At 45.5% G+C, this 16,137-nt stretch overlaps 1 protein-coding gene across 3 annotated transcripts in view; it reads right to left on the reverse strand.

Moving 5' to 3' along the window:
* PCNT (pericentrin) overlaps positions 1-15,389 on the reverse strand; it is an 86,034-nt gene extending 70,645 nt beyond the window's left edge. For all 3 annotated transcript variants that reach the window (XM_066575722.1, XM_066575723.1, XM_066575721.1), the window contains exons 1-6: positions 15,304-15,389; positions 9,124-9,291; positions 6,657-6,818; positions 4,254-4,403; positions 3,359-3,523; positions 994-2,688 (exon numbers count right to left, since the gene is read on the reverse strand). In XM_066575722.1, coding sequence (XP_066431819.1) covers positions 994-2,688; positions 3,359-3,523; positions 4,254-4,403; positions 6,657-6,818; positions 9,124-9,291; positions 15,304-15,360 — 2,397 coding nt within the window. In that variant the 5' untranslated portion in view covers positions 15,361-15,389. The remainder of the gene's footprint in view (positions 1-993; positions 2,689-3,358; positions 3,524-4,253; positions 4,404-6,656; positions 6,819-9,123; positions 9,292-15,303) is intronic.
* Between the last annotated feature and the right edge of the window lie 748 nt (positions 15,390-16,137).

A 16,137-nucleotide genomic window follows, 5' to 3' on the forward strand; every position in this document is an offset into this window, starting at 1 on the left:
TATTCTGCAAGGCAGTCTAGTTATGGCGATACCAAGCTTACATGCTTTATTATAGGTTACTTCTGCTTTGCATTACTTTTTAGGCCATGTAGACATTTTTGTTTACATTTATTTTTTTTAACTGGGAAAGAAGCAAAATTGGAGAGAACAAAAAAAAAAAAAAAAAAAAGGAATTCTGGCCACTGTTAAAGAAATTGTCCGTTACCAGGTTGCTGAAGCACCACCTGCAGTGTGGAGTGTCCTCTGCTTCTCCCAGTCTTTGTTGTGGAACAGATACCATCTCATCAATGCAGCCAATAAGAGGCTGCAGCGGTCAGGTGCTATTCTCCTGGCATCTTGGCTCTCAGCATCTGAGTCATTATACCAGTAGATCGCTATCTGACCACTGCAGTCTCCTATTAGCTGCAGCGGTCAACAAAGACCAGGAGGACTCCAGTGCTGATTTGTAAGGGCAGAGGACAGGCAAGTACCCCTGCTTGTGTTCATTTTAACATGTTGGAGAAAATACTTTAAAATTGTTCAGTAACTGGATAGCCCCCTTTTTTCCCCTGGGTGTGCGCGTTTGTCCCACTAAGGGACTTGAATATGCGACTGCTTGATTGCTAAAATAATACATTGCAATACTTCTAAATTGCAGTGTATTGTACCCGTTTTGTTATCCTGCCTCTGGCTATGCTTAGTAGGAGTACTAAGAGGGCTGCCATGACAACAACTTTGCATTCCACGATGGTGTTGCAGTGGATTGTGGAGGTATGAGTGACAGGTAGCTTCCTCCTTTTGCCTAACCACCATTATGCTTGCACGATTGAGTACAGTATTCAAGGTGTTTAACTGCCTAAAATGCTGTTATTAATAGTGCAAGAAGTTGCCTGCTGTATAATACAACCAGCATCTACCACTCATGGAGCAAGCCAGATCCATATAATACCCTGTAATGTCTGTAGTATATGCATTGCAGATGTCAGGAAGCGTTACTGAGATAATGCTACTAACCTCTTCTTGTAGCTTGTTCTCTAGCTCTTCCTTCACCTGCCTTAGTAAGCAAACTTCTTCACGCAGGTTCTCCTCCTTCTGATAGAACTCAGTTTCCTTAGCCTTAATGGATTCTTGCAGTACCTGCTGCTCTACACCTTTAGAATTCAGTTTATTATCAAATTCCTGACGTTCAGACTCTCGAGCCATTTCAGAGTTCTGAAACTTCTGGCCAAGATCAAGATGTCTAATCTCCAGATCTTTATACAGCTCAAGGGTCTTTTCCAGCTCTCGCTCTACGGTAGCCTTTTCAGCAAGATGTGATAAACATTCCTCATTCATAAGTTTCTTCTCCTGGGCCTCCCTCAGAAGTTGTTCTTGGCCTGTTATGCGTTGTCTTAAATCATCCCTCTCAAACTTTAATTCCTCCAACATCCTCTGCTGTTCTTCCCAGTCTTCTTTCTTAAGTGCCTTTTCCAGTTCTAGTTTTGCAGCTACAAGCTCGGCTGTCACATCTCGCCACTTCTGTAAAGCTTCGTCCAAAGCCTCAGAGCTCTTCTGTAACTGTTGTTCTTTGTCCTGAATCTTCTCCGTTAAAGCTGTACATTTTTGAACCAAGTCTTCTGCCAGCTCGGGATGCTCAGTAGGCTCCGTATTGCTGGAGAGATAGACAGCAAAAGACTCTGGATCTAAAAGGGTCCCAAAAGTAGCACCACCTGCTAGGACACCAGTAATAGGCATTGGGGAAGAAAAAAGGTTAATATTTCCTTCAATGGTAGAACTCAAGCTTTGTTCTAGTATAAAGTCACTATCCAGCTCAAATTTACTGTGTTCGCTCAAATCTTCTAGGCTGGGACTAGGTTCGAGCATCTGATGTGGAAGGCTTGGGATCAAGTACTTGTCCAGTGAAGTCATGGCTGGTGTAGCAACATCATCATCTTCTGCTTTGTGAAGTAGGACTGCTTTTGAATTCTCAAGTTCTTTTCTGGCTTTAACCTTGCACAGGTTTTTCTTAAGATCTTCTAACTCAAGTCTAAAGTCATCAATTCTTGTATCTTGATCAGTTACCTTTATATCAACTTCTGTGTCTTGAGGCTTCTGGTTCAGTTTGGTTTTATCTTCCTCCAGCCTTTGTAGCTTCATATCATACACTTGCAGGTCTCTCTCATGCTGAAGTTTTAAGGCTTCACTACTTTCAGCTTCCAATCTTAGATTGTTTTTAATATCACGGAGCTCTTGGTTTAAACGATCTTTCTCATGTTTGTCCTGGGCTGCAATCTCCTCCGCTTGTTGTAGCTTAAGAGTAAGTTCATCTACCATCTCATTGTGCTTCTGCTCCCAGGAAGATCTTTCCACTTCGAATGACTGCATTTGTTCTTCAATCTTCATGCGTAAACTTTCCCGAAGAGTTTCCGATTCCGCAAGTCTTTCTTTTAAGACTACAACTAGTGCAGCTAGAGACTCCGTGTCCATTTCATTGGCTTTGAGTGTGGAATCTCCACCACCTCCGCTGTCACTAGTTGAAGAGAATTCTGGTTGAGCGGACACTGAAATTAAATGTTTAAGTTGAGCGACTTCTTGATTTCTATCAGAAAGTTCTTGCTGTAATAGGGACACTGAATTTTCAGACTTCTCTAACTTTTCGTGTAAAAATTCAAGTCTTGACTGTTGCTCCTGCATCAAGTGTTCAAGTTTTGTCACTTTATTCTCATTATCCTATAACAAATAGCCATTCATTTATGAAGAATCATTTGCTGGTTTATTACAACAAATTACCATATATACTCGAGTAGAAGCCTAGTTTTTCAGCACATTTCTTAATGCTGAAAAAGCCCCCCCTCGGCTTATACTCGAGTGAGGTTAAAAAAAAAAAAAAGAAACCCTCGCAATACTTACCTCCCAGCCAGCGTGTCTGTCCCCGGCGCAATGGTCTCCCCAGCGGTGCGGCAAGCTTCTTGAGAATTCTCCCCACTGTCATCTCCTTGCTCAGCTTTGAATTCCCCCCGCCGTAAGTGCTGTGATTGGATCGAACACCAACCAATCACAGCCGGCACTCGATCATTCACAGCCATTCAGTGAATGACATTACTGAATGCCTGCAATTGGATCAAGTTTCGCTCGATAAACCAATCACAGCGTTTACTTACACAGCGCTGACAGCAGGGGAATTGAAAATCGAGCAGGGAGATGAGAGGGGGGAGAAGTCTGAAGCAGTTTGCGACACCACCAGGGAGACCATCGCGCTGGGGATACAGACACCGGCTGGTAGGTGAGTATTGCATTTTTGTAACTTAGTATATACTGGAGTATAGCTAGGCTTATACTCGAGTCAGCTAATACTCGAGTATATAAGGTAGTTCTCATCTGCTCCAAGAATTACTCTTACCTTCTCAGAGTTTTTCAACTCCTCTTGCAGTTCTTGTGCTCGTTGATCTAGTTGAGTCATGCGCTCGGTCTGGTTCCAGAGACTACTTTGGAGTAGAGAAAATTGTTGTTCAGCTTCACGTAGCTCTGTTTTTCCTGGACTTTTGCTCATTAAAACCTTGTTTGCCTTAAAGAAAAGAACAAATTATATAACATATTAGAGCTCCTTCACATGAGCATATTTTGCACTGAATTAGGTTTTCTTTTTTGCACGCATATCGGAGTACTTTACGGCACTCTTTCTGCCCCACTGACTTTTTATGCACAAATATGCAAAAAAATTGAACAGTTTTTGTATTCGCAAATACGCCCGTGTGAAGCCAGCCCTAGCCAGCGGTATCAAAGGGTCCGATGATACTTCACCCCCCCACCCCAATAGGCTGGCACAGGTGTAACACAAATGCAGCTATACTCACCTGTTCAGTGCCTCACAGCTCCAGTCCCTCGCCAACGCAATTATGGGTAGGCGAGGCTTGTGACCACTGCGGCCAAGAGCCTAGATGAAAGGTGACTACACTACCTGGAGGTATGCATTTGCTGGAGAGGACAGGTGTAGTGGGGGCTTGGAACTGGCAAGTATAGCACCACTTATTAGTTAACAATTGTGCCAGCCTGTAGGTGAAAATGTTATAACAACGTACCAAAGACTACCCCTTTAAAATATTTACATTTTCAAGTTTAAGGGGCAGGTCAACTAAAACCTATGGATGTGTTCAGCATATGCATTTGGAGAGGTGAACACAGGTTTATCCACTCAAAGGTGGGAGTGTGGGAGCAAAGGCTATGCCATTTGCCACTTCGGCAGTCCTTCTAAAAAACAGACATGTAGGCAGCAGATCATTTCTTTTAATGCTCACATTTTGCAGCTGACTTTGAATAGCTTGGATCTGACTGGATAGGCCTTGAGCCTCCTTTGCTACTTCTTCCCGACTCAGCAGTGCTTCTTGCAAGTTACTGGATAACTGGGTAATGATATCATCCCGATCACAGACAGCTGTCTGCACCACCTATGTAGACAATGGCAATCAGTACCACAACAAACTGCTTAGCAGAAAGAAACAAAGCATTTAACACTCAGCAAGGCATTATGTCAGTCACAGCAAAGTAAAAATTAGTTTTAGACTTGTCACACAGGCCTTAGCAAAGATACTGCCTTTCTAAACGCTGCGTTTTTAGTAAGGCGGAGCTGCTTTGTACAGCATTCACTGTGAGCGTTTGTAGGCAAAGAAAGCCGATGACATCACCAGTTTCACTTTGCTCCCGGTAGCATACAAAGCTGAGCTGTACACAGCGTTCTGCCACGTCTGACAGCATTGAAGACTCTCCCCAATGATCTCAATGGTCGACGCATCACATTTAAAAATGCTTACACGCCGAAAACAGACAATGCGCGAAAAACGCGTCGTTAGAAACACTAGTCTGAGAAGCCCCGTTGAAATCAATGGAGGAGTTTTACAGCGCTTGGCGCTGTTTGAAACACTTCAGTAACTGCTGTAAAACATGGTGTGTGAGAAAGTGGCCTTAAGAACATGGAATCCAACAGGATCCTTACATTGAGCACAACATCCAAGCTAGGGCGGTTTCGTACCCGCGCTGGGGATTCTGCTTTCCTGTGCTGCATTCGGGGAGCAGGAAAAGGTAATCCCCACGGTCAAAGGGTGCTGTCTATAGACTGAGCAGAACAGCAGCGGACAGAAAAAAAGAAAAAAGAAAAAAAAAAAGTGCTGCATGCAGAATCTGTGACATAAGCTGCGGACAGAGTTTTCAACACAGATTTGAAACCACTATTAGTTTAACGAAGTCTTTGGCACAAAACCACCAACATAGGAAACTACCAATTATGAGTAAGCAGCATTTATATTCCGTAAACTACTAGTCTCCACTTGAATCACTCCTACGGTACTTGTAAAGGGAGCAATAATAGAATAAAGACATTCACTCAAAAAACTGGTTTATTTAAACCACCAAACTACCATTCGGGTCTACAAATCATTTGTGGACCTATGAAGCAAAAAGCAGACGGCGCAGATTAGGGGAGATTGACTGGGGGATGAGAGCGCACGGATTTTGTTTGCAGACTCGACTAATGGAAATATACAAGACAACACCGCAGATTTTTAAACAAAGACTGCTTGCAAAGTCACTTCAATTGTTCTTTTAGATGCATTAGTTCAATAGAACCAGTTTGATTACATTTAAAGGGGATCTGTCAGCTCGAACCCACGCTCTCCAAACTGCAGGCATCATGTTATAAAGCAGGAGGAGCCGAGCAGATTGATATATAGTTTTAGGGGAAAAGATTCAGTAGAACTTGTATTTTATTCATTTATATCTCTGCACATTCTGAGCTGAAGAGTCCAATGGGCGGAGCTATCAGTGATCAACAGCTACCCCTGTAGGTACAGCCATTCACAGCTGTCAATCACTGATAGGACCGCCCCAACGCAGAATTGCCAAAGGTTTAAATGAATAAACTACAAGTTATACTGCATGTTCCCCCCTAAAACTATATATCAATCTGTACAGCTTTTCCTGACAGCATCTGCGAGCCGACAGATTCCCTTTAAGACTTCCAGGGCTGTGCAGTCAGAATTAGTAAAAGTGCACCAACTCCAGCTTAAAAATGAAATTCTATATTAAGCCTGATGTAACCGTTTTACTATAGTCAGTATAAAGACATGCACAGAAGTGGCACTTCTCATACAGAGATTTGCAGAGACATACACTACTTAACACCCACTCTGATCATAGTATCAGTTACAGTCCAAAGGTATTGCTTGAAAGGCAGAAGTCCCCAGAGACAACGCTGGCATGTGTTCATGTCTCCTCTACCTCCATCAAGTATGTGGAGGTTACCAAGTTTCAACTTTTAGACCAACGAATACCATGATCTGTCTTTGACACTGAGTGAATATACCCCTTAAGTGGTGTATAATGTCTTGCAAGTGTTAATATAAAAAGTTTGAAGTGTGACTTTTGTGCATGCGCCTGTACTGACTGGATTACAGGAGGAGAACAAGATCCCGTGTTGCATGAATGGACCCACTGTGGAGTGCTGGGCCCTTTAGAAATCTATACCATTAACCATTTCACAATAATAAGTTACCACTATACATGAGCCATTTATGAAAGGGAGTTGGCAATTAGTCTTCCCGACTCCACAGCCCTGACAACTACAGTATACAGATAGATCTGTATGTAGTCAATAACCCCAAACCCTAGCCATACAATGTGTTATCACTTAGAGTAAAGCACAATACCTTATGTAAGAGATCAGTTGACAAACCATCTTCTGTTGGCAGTTGTGGCTCTGAGGAAGCCTCGGCAAAGCTATCAGCGTCATCTGGATGCAGTTCAAGTCTATCTTCGAAGTCGGTCATCTTGTCCTGCCATTCAGACACATCCGAAGGGCTGTTCATACTCTGTGGAAAGGAAGGTTTATGAAGCTTATTGGGAAACATAAGAGCATCTCAAGTCCATTTCTGGAGAGAAAAAAAAGCAAACATGCAACATAAGATGACGAAACGAACAATACCCTTCTAGGTCCTTCTCAGCCAGCTTTTGTTTTTTCATCCTCGTTTTCCACGAGACAGCTTGGGTGTTTATTTTTCTGTCAATATAGCGGTATGAGGATCTTTCTTTGTGGAAGAATTTAATGTACAATATAATGTTTTGAGAAACTTTTGAACAATTTGTGGGATGAAAATCAATAATTAAACCCAGTTGCAGTTTTTATATTCCTACAACCCAGCAGAAGTGAATATCTATTAAACACTTGTGGGTTTTTTTGCCATAACTCATTTTTCAATCAACAGAATTGTGTGTTCAATTGTTTTTTTTTTTGTGGAGCGAGCTGTAGGTTTTTTTAATCCACTAGTGACCGGCCTATTGTGTGTATGTAACATAATTGTACACCACAATTTTGGAAGGGGTTAATAGAATCCAAGTACTTGATTCTAGATTGAGGCAATATCCTTATCCTTCAGGACCCCCACGATGAGAATAAAAGGGCCACGACACACGTCCAACCACTCACCCTTATAGAGGATGAGCCGCAGTACGAGCTGCACATATAGACAGTGAAAGACATTCCATGTGCCAATCAGGGGGGCTGCCAGACGTCAGATTCCCACTGAGCAAAATGGCGGCCTATTCTAAGGGACTTTTTACATAGAATGAGCGATTTTATTTTTTTGTTTTTTAAAAAAAACAAAAAACAAACGATAAGCATTCAGTGCAAACACTGCCAACAATTGAATGACAAACAAATTTGTTAGTTTTATGCAGGAATAATAATAATCGCTCACCCGCTGTTTGTAAACAGCGATTGTTCAGTCGTCCACATTTAGGGGTAGCTGTCAATCACTGATCGGACCGCCCACTGGACGGTTCAGCTCAGAACGTGCAGAGATTACTCACTGAAAAAGGAGCAGATCCTGCAGCCACCAGCCCTGCAGTCTACGGGGTGGTGCATTATTGGCACCTTTGTCTGGGAGTTATGTCTTTATATTTTTTTCTCTCAGCCCAGTGATTTTATTTCAGGACATGCAGAGATATAAATGAATGAAATACAAGTTCTACCGAATCTTTCCCCATGAACTATATGTCTGCTCGGCTCCTCCTGATCTATAACATGATGCCTGCAGTTTGGAGAGCGAGCTCCAGTTGACAGGTTGCCTTTAGGTTCAAATAAGCTCTTCCTAATTAGGAGCCTTTTCACTGGAGTCTTGCTTTTCACTTAGCTGTGCGTTTCTGTATTTTCCCCAACTCCATTCTTTTTTAGAACTAGACCAAAGACACAGACTGCTGCATTTGTGTTTTGTTTTTGTTTTTTTAAAGTGGAAATAAGAGCAAAAAAAAAAAAAAAAATAAAACACACAACAAAAAACACAATTAAACAGAAGTTGCTGTCAGAGAAGAAAAAAGGAAGGTAACAGAAATTAGTTTGCCATTTCTGTTTTCTTTCCTTTTTGCAGCTTCCACAACGAAACAGTAAGGCCGCCTGTACACGGCAGAGCCAGATTTTGCTGTGGGAATCACGCATCAGTGTATTTTACTGTATGTTTTGTGCCTGGCAAACAAAGGCATACTGATTTAAATGGCCGAGTAGTCTTAATGAGTTCAAAACCTGCTCTTTTCTCCAACTGAATTACACAGCATTTCACGCATGTACTTGTGTATTGCACGTGAATTTGTGCAACCCCCCATTGACTTCTATGGAGATCTTTTGCACGCAAACACGCAGAATAGAGCATGTTCCAATTTTTTATTTTTTTTTGCATGACCGAAATGTGGACCCATTGAAGTCAATGGCTTGTATTGTTTGCAAAAATATGCTCATGTGAAGTGGACCTTTGGCTTTTTTCCCCGCATCCGTGCGTGCACCACCTGAAAAAGAGCATCAAAGCTGAATGCCAACTTTCACCACTGACAGCACAAGTACGGAATAAGAATAGGTATAAAAAGCACATCCTCATTCCCTGTCCTATAGGGACCATAACTTAGTTTGTGGTACTTCTAGGACATGACAGACACCTTTTAACAACTGGCACAGCATTGCTCCCTCCATCTGCCGTAAAGGAAAATACAACACAGCTTCATTCACTTGAGACGGGAACGGCACTGTGCAGAGAAACACCAGAAGGAGCTACTTACTGTTCATTCTCCAGATTAAGAGGACCCCCACCAAGTAGTGATGGCGTACCCCAGTGATAGAATACCCCTTACCGCTGTTGTGATGTCTCCAGCTCCAGATACTGCATACTCGGGTTTGACTAACGCGTCCTCCTCCTTCGGAATGTCATTCGTGCGTACAGCCTTATTCTTCCTCTTCTGCGCCTTTTTCTGCGCCTTTGAACTGTCCCCTTTTGTTTTCCGCTGTCTGAAGTGAGCAAGCTGCACAGGAAGGTATAAGACAGATAGATTGAGAGATAGGTAAGGAAAAGGCAACAGGGCAACAAGACGGTCATCGTTCCTATAGGAGGAGGGGTTCATGGACGGGAAAGAAAACCGCTGAATGCCGTCCTCAGCCATGAGAGCGAGTCCATCCATGAGTAAACATTATTCAACAGCGTGAAGTACCCCGAAGTACTTCAAGTAAGAATGCCATACAAAGGAACCGAAGACGTCAGGAAGGAGAGTGAAGAAACTCCGGCTCAATAAAAAACCCACATACGGTAACCTAAACATCTCACTACACTGAGGTCATAAGCAGATTGAGGTGGATTAGGGATTTACGTGTAGATGTACACCTGCTTAAATATTACAGACACGGCTTGTGCAATAGAGACCAGAACCCGGAGATCAGGCAGGTGATGCTGGGGGCAAAAGCAAAGGAGTCCAAATGGATATATACAATGTATTAGATCAAAGGGAAACTTTTTACAAAGTGGAGAATATTGCAACAACCTTACAGAACGTATAAGCGGCCATAGAGGAGGAGGAAAACATATGCAGAATACCAACATACACAAGTTTATCATTTAGTAACACAGTTTACTAAAAGAAAGCACATTAGAAGATTTTCATATCTAGTAGATATCTCGATTGCCAGCGTGAAGGAGCGCTAAGGCCACGGTCACACAGGGCGGATTCCCGACGGAAATGTCACGGTTTGGCCGCAGTGAAAAAGCACGACACTTCCGCCAGTAGAACTGCGGCTTTGAAGCGGCCCGGCCTCTCGCTCTTTCGCTGCGGCCGGTGCTCCCATAGAGGAGAGCGCAGCCGAAGCGGAAAAGAAAAAAAAAAAAATAGACGTGCTGCGGTCGGCAAATCCACGCAGCAGCAGCGGCTTCTCCTGGTTTAGCCGCAGCGGATTTGCCGTCCCATGTGGACAAGATTTCGGAGAAATCTCGTCCACATAGCTGGCTAATCCCGGGATTAGCGGCCGCATGCGGATTTGCCGCGGCAAAAATCCGCATGGAATTTTCGCGGCAAATCCGCCCTGTGTGAACCCAGCCTAATTGTTACACCAGTTCCGAAAAAGGGAACGGCATCTAGAAAGGATGCTTAGAGCGCTGCTTATCTCACCACACGTTACCTGGACTTCACCCCAGTTACATTAAAAGACGCGAAATCCATGGTGAATACCTATGCCATTTCTGTGATAGAATGAGCACGCTGCCGATGTGGTTTATGCGTGTGCATGGCGGATCCGTGTTCACATTTATAGTCCTACAAGATGGCATTGACAAGAGGAAAAAACAAAACAAACATCCTGCATTACCGTAAGGGCTAATGTCCACGGACGGAGTGGGAAACTCACGTGGATTTCTGTGTTTAAAAACACCCAGCGCCCGCGAGCGATCGCGTAATTCCACTGTGGCAATCCCAAGGCCTCCATTAATACTATATTAATGGAGACCTCCCAAGGCGGAAAAACGCAGTGAATTGGAACATGCTGCGAAAATCTGCAGCAGAATCACGCATGCGAGCACTGAACCAATAGGCTAAATAGAACCAAATAGCTGCGTTATTCTGCCGCGAGAAATGCGGCAGAAATCCGTCCGTCGGAATTAGCCCTAATACCACCAGTGGAAGTGGGGGCAGTTCGACTCTGAAGTTCACTTATATTACCCCAGTGATGAGGCTGTTGGTCCAGTTTTAGTGTTCTTTCTAAACAGTCTCAGACTACAGTGTGACGTCAGCACCCTTGGTGACCGCCATTCGTATATTAACTCCTTAGTGATGAGTTTTGCGTTTTTTTTTAATTTAAGGACCAAGCATTGCAAGAACCTTAACTTGTTGTTCTGAGTTGTATATTTTAATGGCACCACTCTGGGGTACATATAATGTGTTGAATGACTTGTATAACAAATTTTCTTTTTGCAATATGTAGTTTATATAGATTATTATTTATTTTTAACTACTTTTGCACAATAAAACCACATATTCAGGCCAATAATCACTGCGGGATTCGTGGTCAGACACCCGCCACGAATCCCGCAGCGATAGTCGTCCATAGACATGCCATGTTAACAGATTCTTCCCCGCGAGAGGACACTGCGATTTTCCGCTTGCGGGGGAGAATTGCAGCATGTCCCATACATCACAGAAAACCATGCGGATGGCTTCCATTGCAATCCGTAGAATCCATCCATCCCACGATACTCCGCGCTGTGAGTACAGCGGAACTATTGTGGGAAATTGCATCACCGCCCAGCACCGTCAGAGACTCTCACCATGGATCTGGCGAGGAGAGTAAGGGGTCTCTGGGGGGCACCAGGTCTGATTCCGCTGCAAGATTTTGCAGGCGGAATCCAACCCGGCTGCGGACAGGAGGCCTTAGGCTGGCTGCACACGACCGGGTCGGATTCTGCATGCGGGAGTCTGTAGTGGAATCCAACTGTGTGCACAGCCGGCATCCACACATACCTGTTTTTCTTTTTCTGTACTGCGGATGGCCTGCTCGGCGAGCCGTCGGACATGCGCAGTGTAGTTTTTTTTTAATCCCCAGCTTTTCCCACGTCGTCGCTAGGCGATGAAGCAGAATTCACGACCTTTCCACAATGTCATTTCGGAAGGGCCACGGGTCGGACGGCTTCCATTGACTTCAATAGAAGCCATCCGTGCGGAATCTGCATTGAAATAGAGTATGCTGCGATTTTTCCTCCGCAAGCGGAAGGGGGAAAAAGGCAAAACAAAACAAAACTTAAAGAACAATTGAATCTGCATTACTGCATTCTAAAATCAATAGCATTTTTATTTTTCTAGCAATAGAGCTCTGCGAGGGCTTGTTTCTTTGAGGAACATGTGACTTTTGGGCTGCCCTTTTTTTTACCTTTTTAAGGCAAATGGAGAAAAACAAAATAAAATAAACAAAATACTTTGATTGTTTTGGTCATTTCTTTGGGAAGTGTGTGGGGGGGGGGGGGATGAATATGAGATAGTACTGAACGGCCGCCATTTACACTTAGGCCTAATATCTACGTCTGGATTTCTGCGGCCTAAACCGCGGCGTTTCACTGCAGCTATTAGGTTCTATTGAACCTATTAGCTCAATGTACATGCTGCAGAATTCCGCAGCGTGAAATTACCCGCGGCATGTCCTGTTTGCCGCGGGAGAACGCGTGGATGGCTTTCGGAAGTATAGCATCACGCGGGACTTACGGCAGCGGATCCGGTGGCAAGTATGGGGTCTCGGGGGGGATGGGCACTGTAACGGACTCCGCTGCGGTATTCCGCTTGCGGAGCCTGTCACGGCCGTGTGCATAAGGCCATAACGATCAGCTCATCGGCCATTGCTTATGCTACATAAACGAATTAAAAAGTCTGTGTGCAGATGAATCGCTGCGGTTATGTGAGAAAGGCCCGGATACATGTGGATGTCACCATGGAATTGCAGTAAAACCCGCAGCAGGGCTTCCCATCTGGACAAACCCTTCCAGCTTGTATGTGCCCCAGCAAGCCATCCGTCATTGCAGGAAAACACAGGCAGAAAAAGCCTTAAAACCTGCTAGCGTAAAAACACCCCAAGGCCGGGTTCACACAGGGCGGATTTGCCACAAAAATTCAGTGTGGAATTTCGCTGTGGCAAACCCGCCTGCATCCGCTAATCGTAGGGTGAGCCAGCTGTGTGGACGAGATTTTTGACAAATCTCGTCCAATCCATTGCGGCTAAGCCGGCAGACGCTGATGTTGCGGTGCGGATTCCCCGACCGCAGCATATCCATTTTTTTTCCCACTTGCAGCCGCACTGCTTTCTATGGGAGCGCCGGCTGCAACGGAAAAGCACGTGGCCAAGCCGCTCCAAAACCCACGGCTAAGTGCCGCGGGTTTTGAAGCCGCAATTTCCAGGCGGAAACCTTGCGATTTTTTGCTTTTGCAAGACTGCAAGATTTCCGCGAGAACTCAGCCCAAGGTCCCCTTTCCACTGGTAATGCAAGAGTGAGGGAAAACATATGATTATGAAACGAATGAATACCAATGTTTTCACTCCTGCGAGAGAGAAAAAGAAACAAAAACTAAAACTAAATCACTCACGGAATTGTCACGAACAAGGGCAAACACAATCCTTCAGTAGACGGCACAACCAGGACGAGCGTCACACGTGCCGCTCCTCTCCGTACACTGCTCTGAAAACACCACACATTTGTGTATGCAAAACCTCACCGCCGGCTGAAGATGTTCCCGCAGTTAACCCTTTAGGCTACTTGGCAGCTTCGGTCCCGCAGCGTGGAGTTTTGGAAGAGTTGTGCAACAACAAACAATAGTTGTGTCTCCGCAGCGCGACTGACTGTTGCACAATGTTTTAAGCTGCAATTTGGCTGGTAAACAGTTAAAAAGCGAACAGGAGACGAGGAAGTCAGTGGAGACGTCACGGAAATCTGGGATGGTAACCTCAAGTGCGACCAAAAATCCAGCAGTTCGGGTTTTCTATAACTGTCACAACACGACCCCACGGACGACCGTTAGGGGCCACGCTGCAGGGCGACAAAGTCATCACATAGCCCGAGCCTTAGGCTAATTTCACACGGCGAGTGCGATAGCGGGCTGTGAACCCGATATAGCGCTTGCCGACATGGATGCGGGGCGTTAGGCTGCGGTCACACGGAACGGAAATTCCACGGAGCGTCCGTAGCAGGACTTCATGGAAATTCCACAGCTTGAAGTCCTGCGGGTTTTGGCGCAGATTTCCAAGCAGCTTATTCCACTGCGGCCAGCTCTTCCCTATAGAGAGGATATACGGCTTATCCGCTCCCGGCGTCTTCATTCTCTCCGCCGGCCAACAGGAGTATACGCAGAGCAGAGCCGGCCCGTCACCACTGACATTTCTGTGCCAGCCTCTGCGAGACCCGCACAGGAATAGAGCATGCCGCGATTTGTTTTCCGCGTGTCTTTTCACGCGGACAACTCTTGGCATCTGCATAGGAGTGCGTTACCTAATGCAATCCTATGGCAGCGGGCATGGGCGGAAATTCCCGCGGCGGAATTTCCGCCTGTGTGCAGGGGGCCATAATCTTGCACGATTTTCTCGGGCGCGTGAAACCGTCCTTAGGGTGCTTTTAGACTGAACGATTCTTGCTCAAACAAGCGAATGCGTGAATGCCGTCCGATCTCACGCAGCCCGCTCATACATCAGTGGCTCGTTTAGATGAGAAACCTTCCGGTCTGTCGCATTCGCTGTATACGTGATGAGAACTACCGAACGAGCGCCATTTAAACCGAACGGGCCAACCATGGTTTTTACGCCTGCAGAAAACAAACAGAAAGCGAACGTTATCATTCAGTCTAACTGCGGCGAAACATTCTAATCGCTCATGGGAATGATAAATCATTCCACCCAAGGCCGCCTGCACACGGGCGGATGTACATCGTGGAATCCGCCTCCATGTTCCGCAGCACATCCCTTCCAGAGCAGGCTATGGAAAAGGGATTTTTCATGCACACGAGCGGAAACCAACCGCAGTTTCAGAGAGTTCATTCCCGTGCAGAGGCTTCCATCGAAGTCATTCAATCCAAAGCCCTTCCGCAATCATCACCGCGGAAAGGTCGCGGATCCACGTCATCGCCAAGCGGCCCCAAGTCTGCATCCACGCCAAGCGTGGCCCCGGCACACACGCTACATACTTTCCCCTCTGGGTTTCCTCACGTCAGACGCTCCACAAGGATAATCGCAGATCCGATACTGAAAACCACCAGGCAGCCTTCTAATCAGACCGCCATCAGATTGGGAGCCCCCGCTAGGATGGCTATGTTCCCCTGTAGGGCAGGAGGCTCCTTCATAGACCTCACCCTATAGGTTGTGGAAGGGTTATTACGTTTCCATGGTTACTCCTCCTGAGGGGCTCACTCAGTGACCAGACCCTAGAAGCCCCCCAGCACGTATATAGTATATACTCCTTACATACAGCCCAGAGTACCAGCTGACAGAAGTGTGAGCACAGCAGCCCCCACAACCCTCCTCACCTTCTCCCTGCCCGCCTGCAGCTTCTGCCTCCGCTGCTCCTCCTCGGTCTCCTCCATACTTTGTGCTAACTGTCACTTAAAACAGTCAACATGGCGCTAACGAGCCCGCCTCATCCGCTGAAAAGTAAACCCCATCGTTACAAAGTTTCCGCCAATCAGCTCTCAGCCATTCGCTATGGCCACGCCCACAAAACGAACTTCTACAGCGGCGGTCGGATTGGAGGCGCTCAAGTATTACACCGCCCCCCCAGGAGAGGGCGTGACCCGGTTACTATGGTGATTAGATTCCTAAGCATCGAGGTCATGGAGTTTTCTTCCGCATCCAAACGAAACCTACGAGTGTAGACACGCCCCCTAGCGCACTGCGACCAATCAGCGGAGAGCAGGTGGAGAACCGGGAAATACGAGTTGACTGTTGAAGAGAAGAGGCGGGAGAGTCCTGTGAATTGATAATATCCTTGTTGCTTCCTAGCAATCAATCAGAGCACAGGATTCATTTCCCCAGAGCCGATGAAGAAATGTAAACTGATCTCTGATTGGTTACTTTGAGCAACATGGACAAGTTAGAGTTAGACAGTTGTGATTAATGAGGCCCATATGTGCAATCTGTTATGAGCATTACCCACGGGCGTATGTTTATTTACGCAGTGTATTGATGCGCGAAAATACAATTTTCCCTTGCGCTTTTTTGTCCATCAGCAGTCTTTTTACTCACAGAAGTGTGCAGCGTATTTACGTGCAAAAACGAACAAAATCGCATTGATTTTCTGTGTAAATATAGGAAGGTTTCCTGCGTATTTTGCGCATATTTACGTGCGCTCATTGATTTCAATA

The sequence above is a fragment of the Eleutherodactylus coqui genome, chromosome 8 (genome assembly GCF_035609145.1).
Source record: "Eleutherodactylus coqui strain aEleCoq1 chromosome 8, aEleCoq1.hap1, whole genome shotgun sequence".
NCBI lineage: Eukaryota > Metazoa > Chordata > Amphibia > Anura > Eleutherodactylidae > Eleutherodactylus > Eleutherodactylus coqui.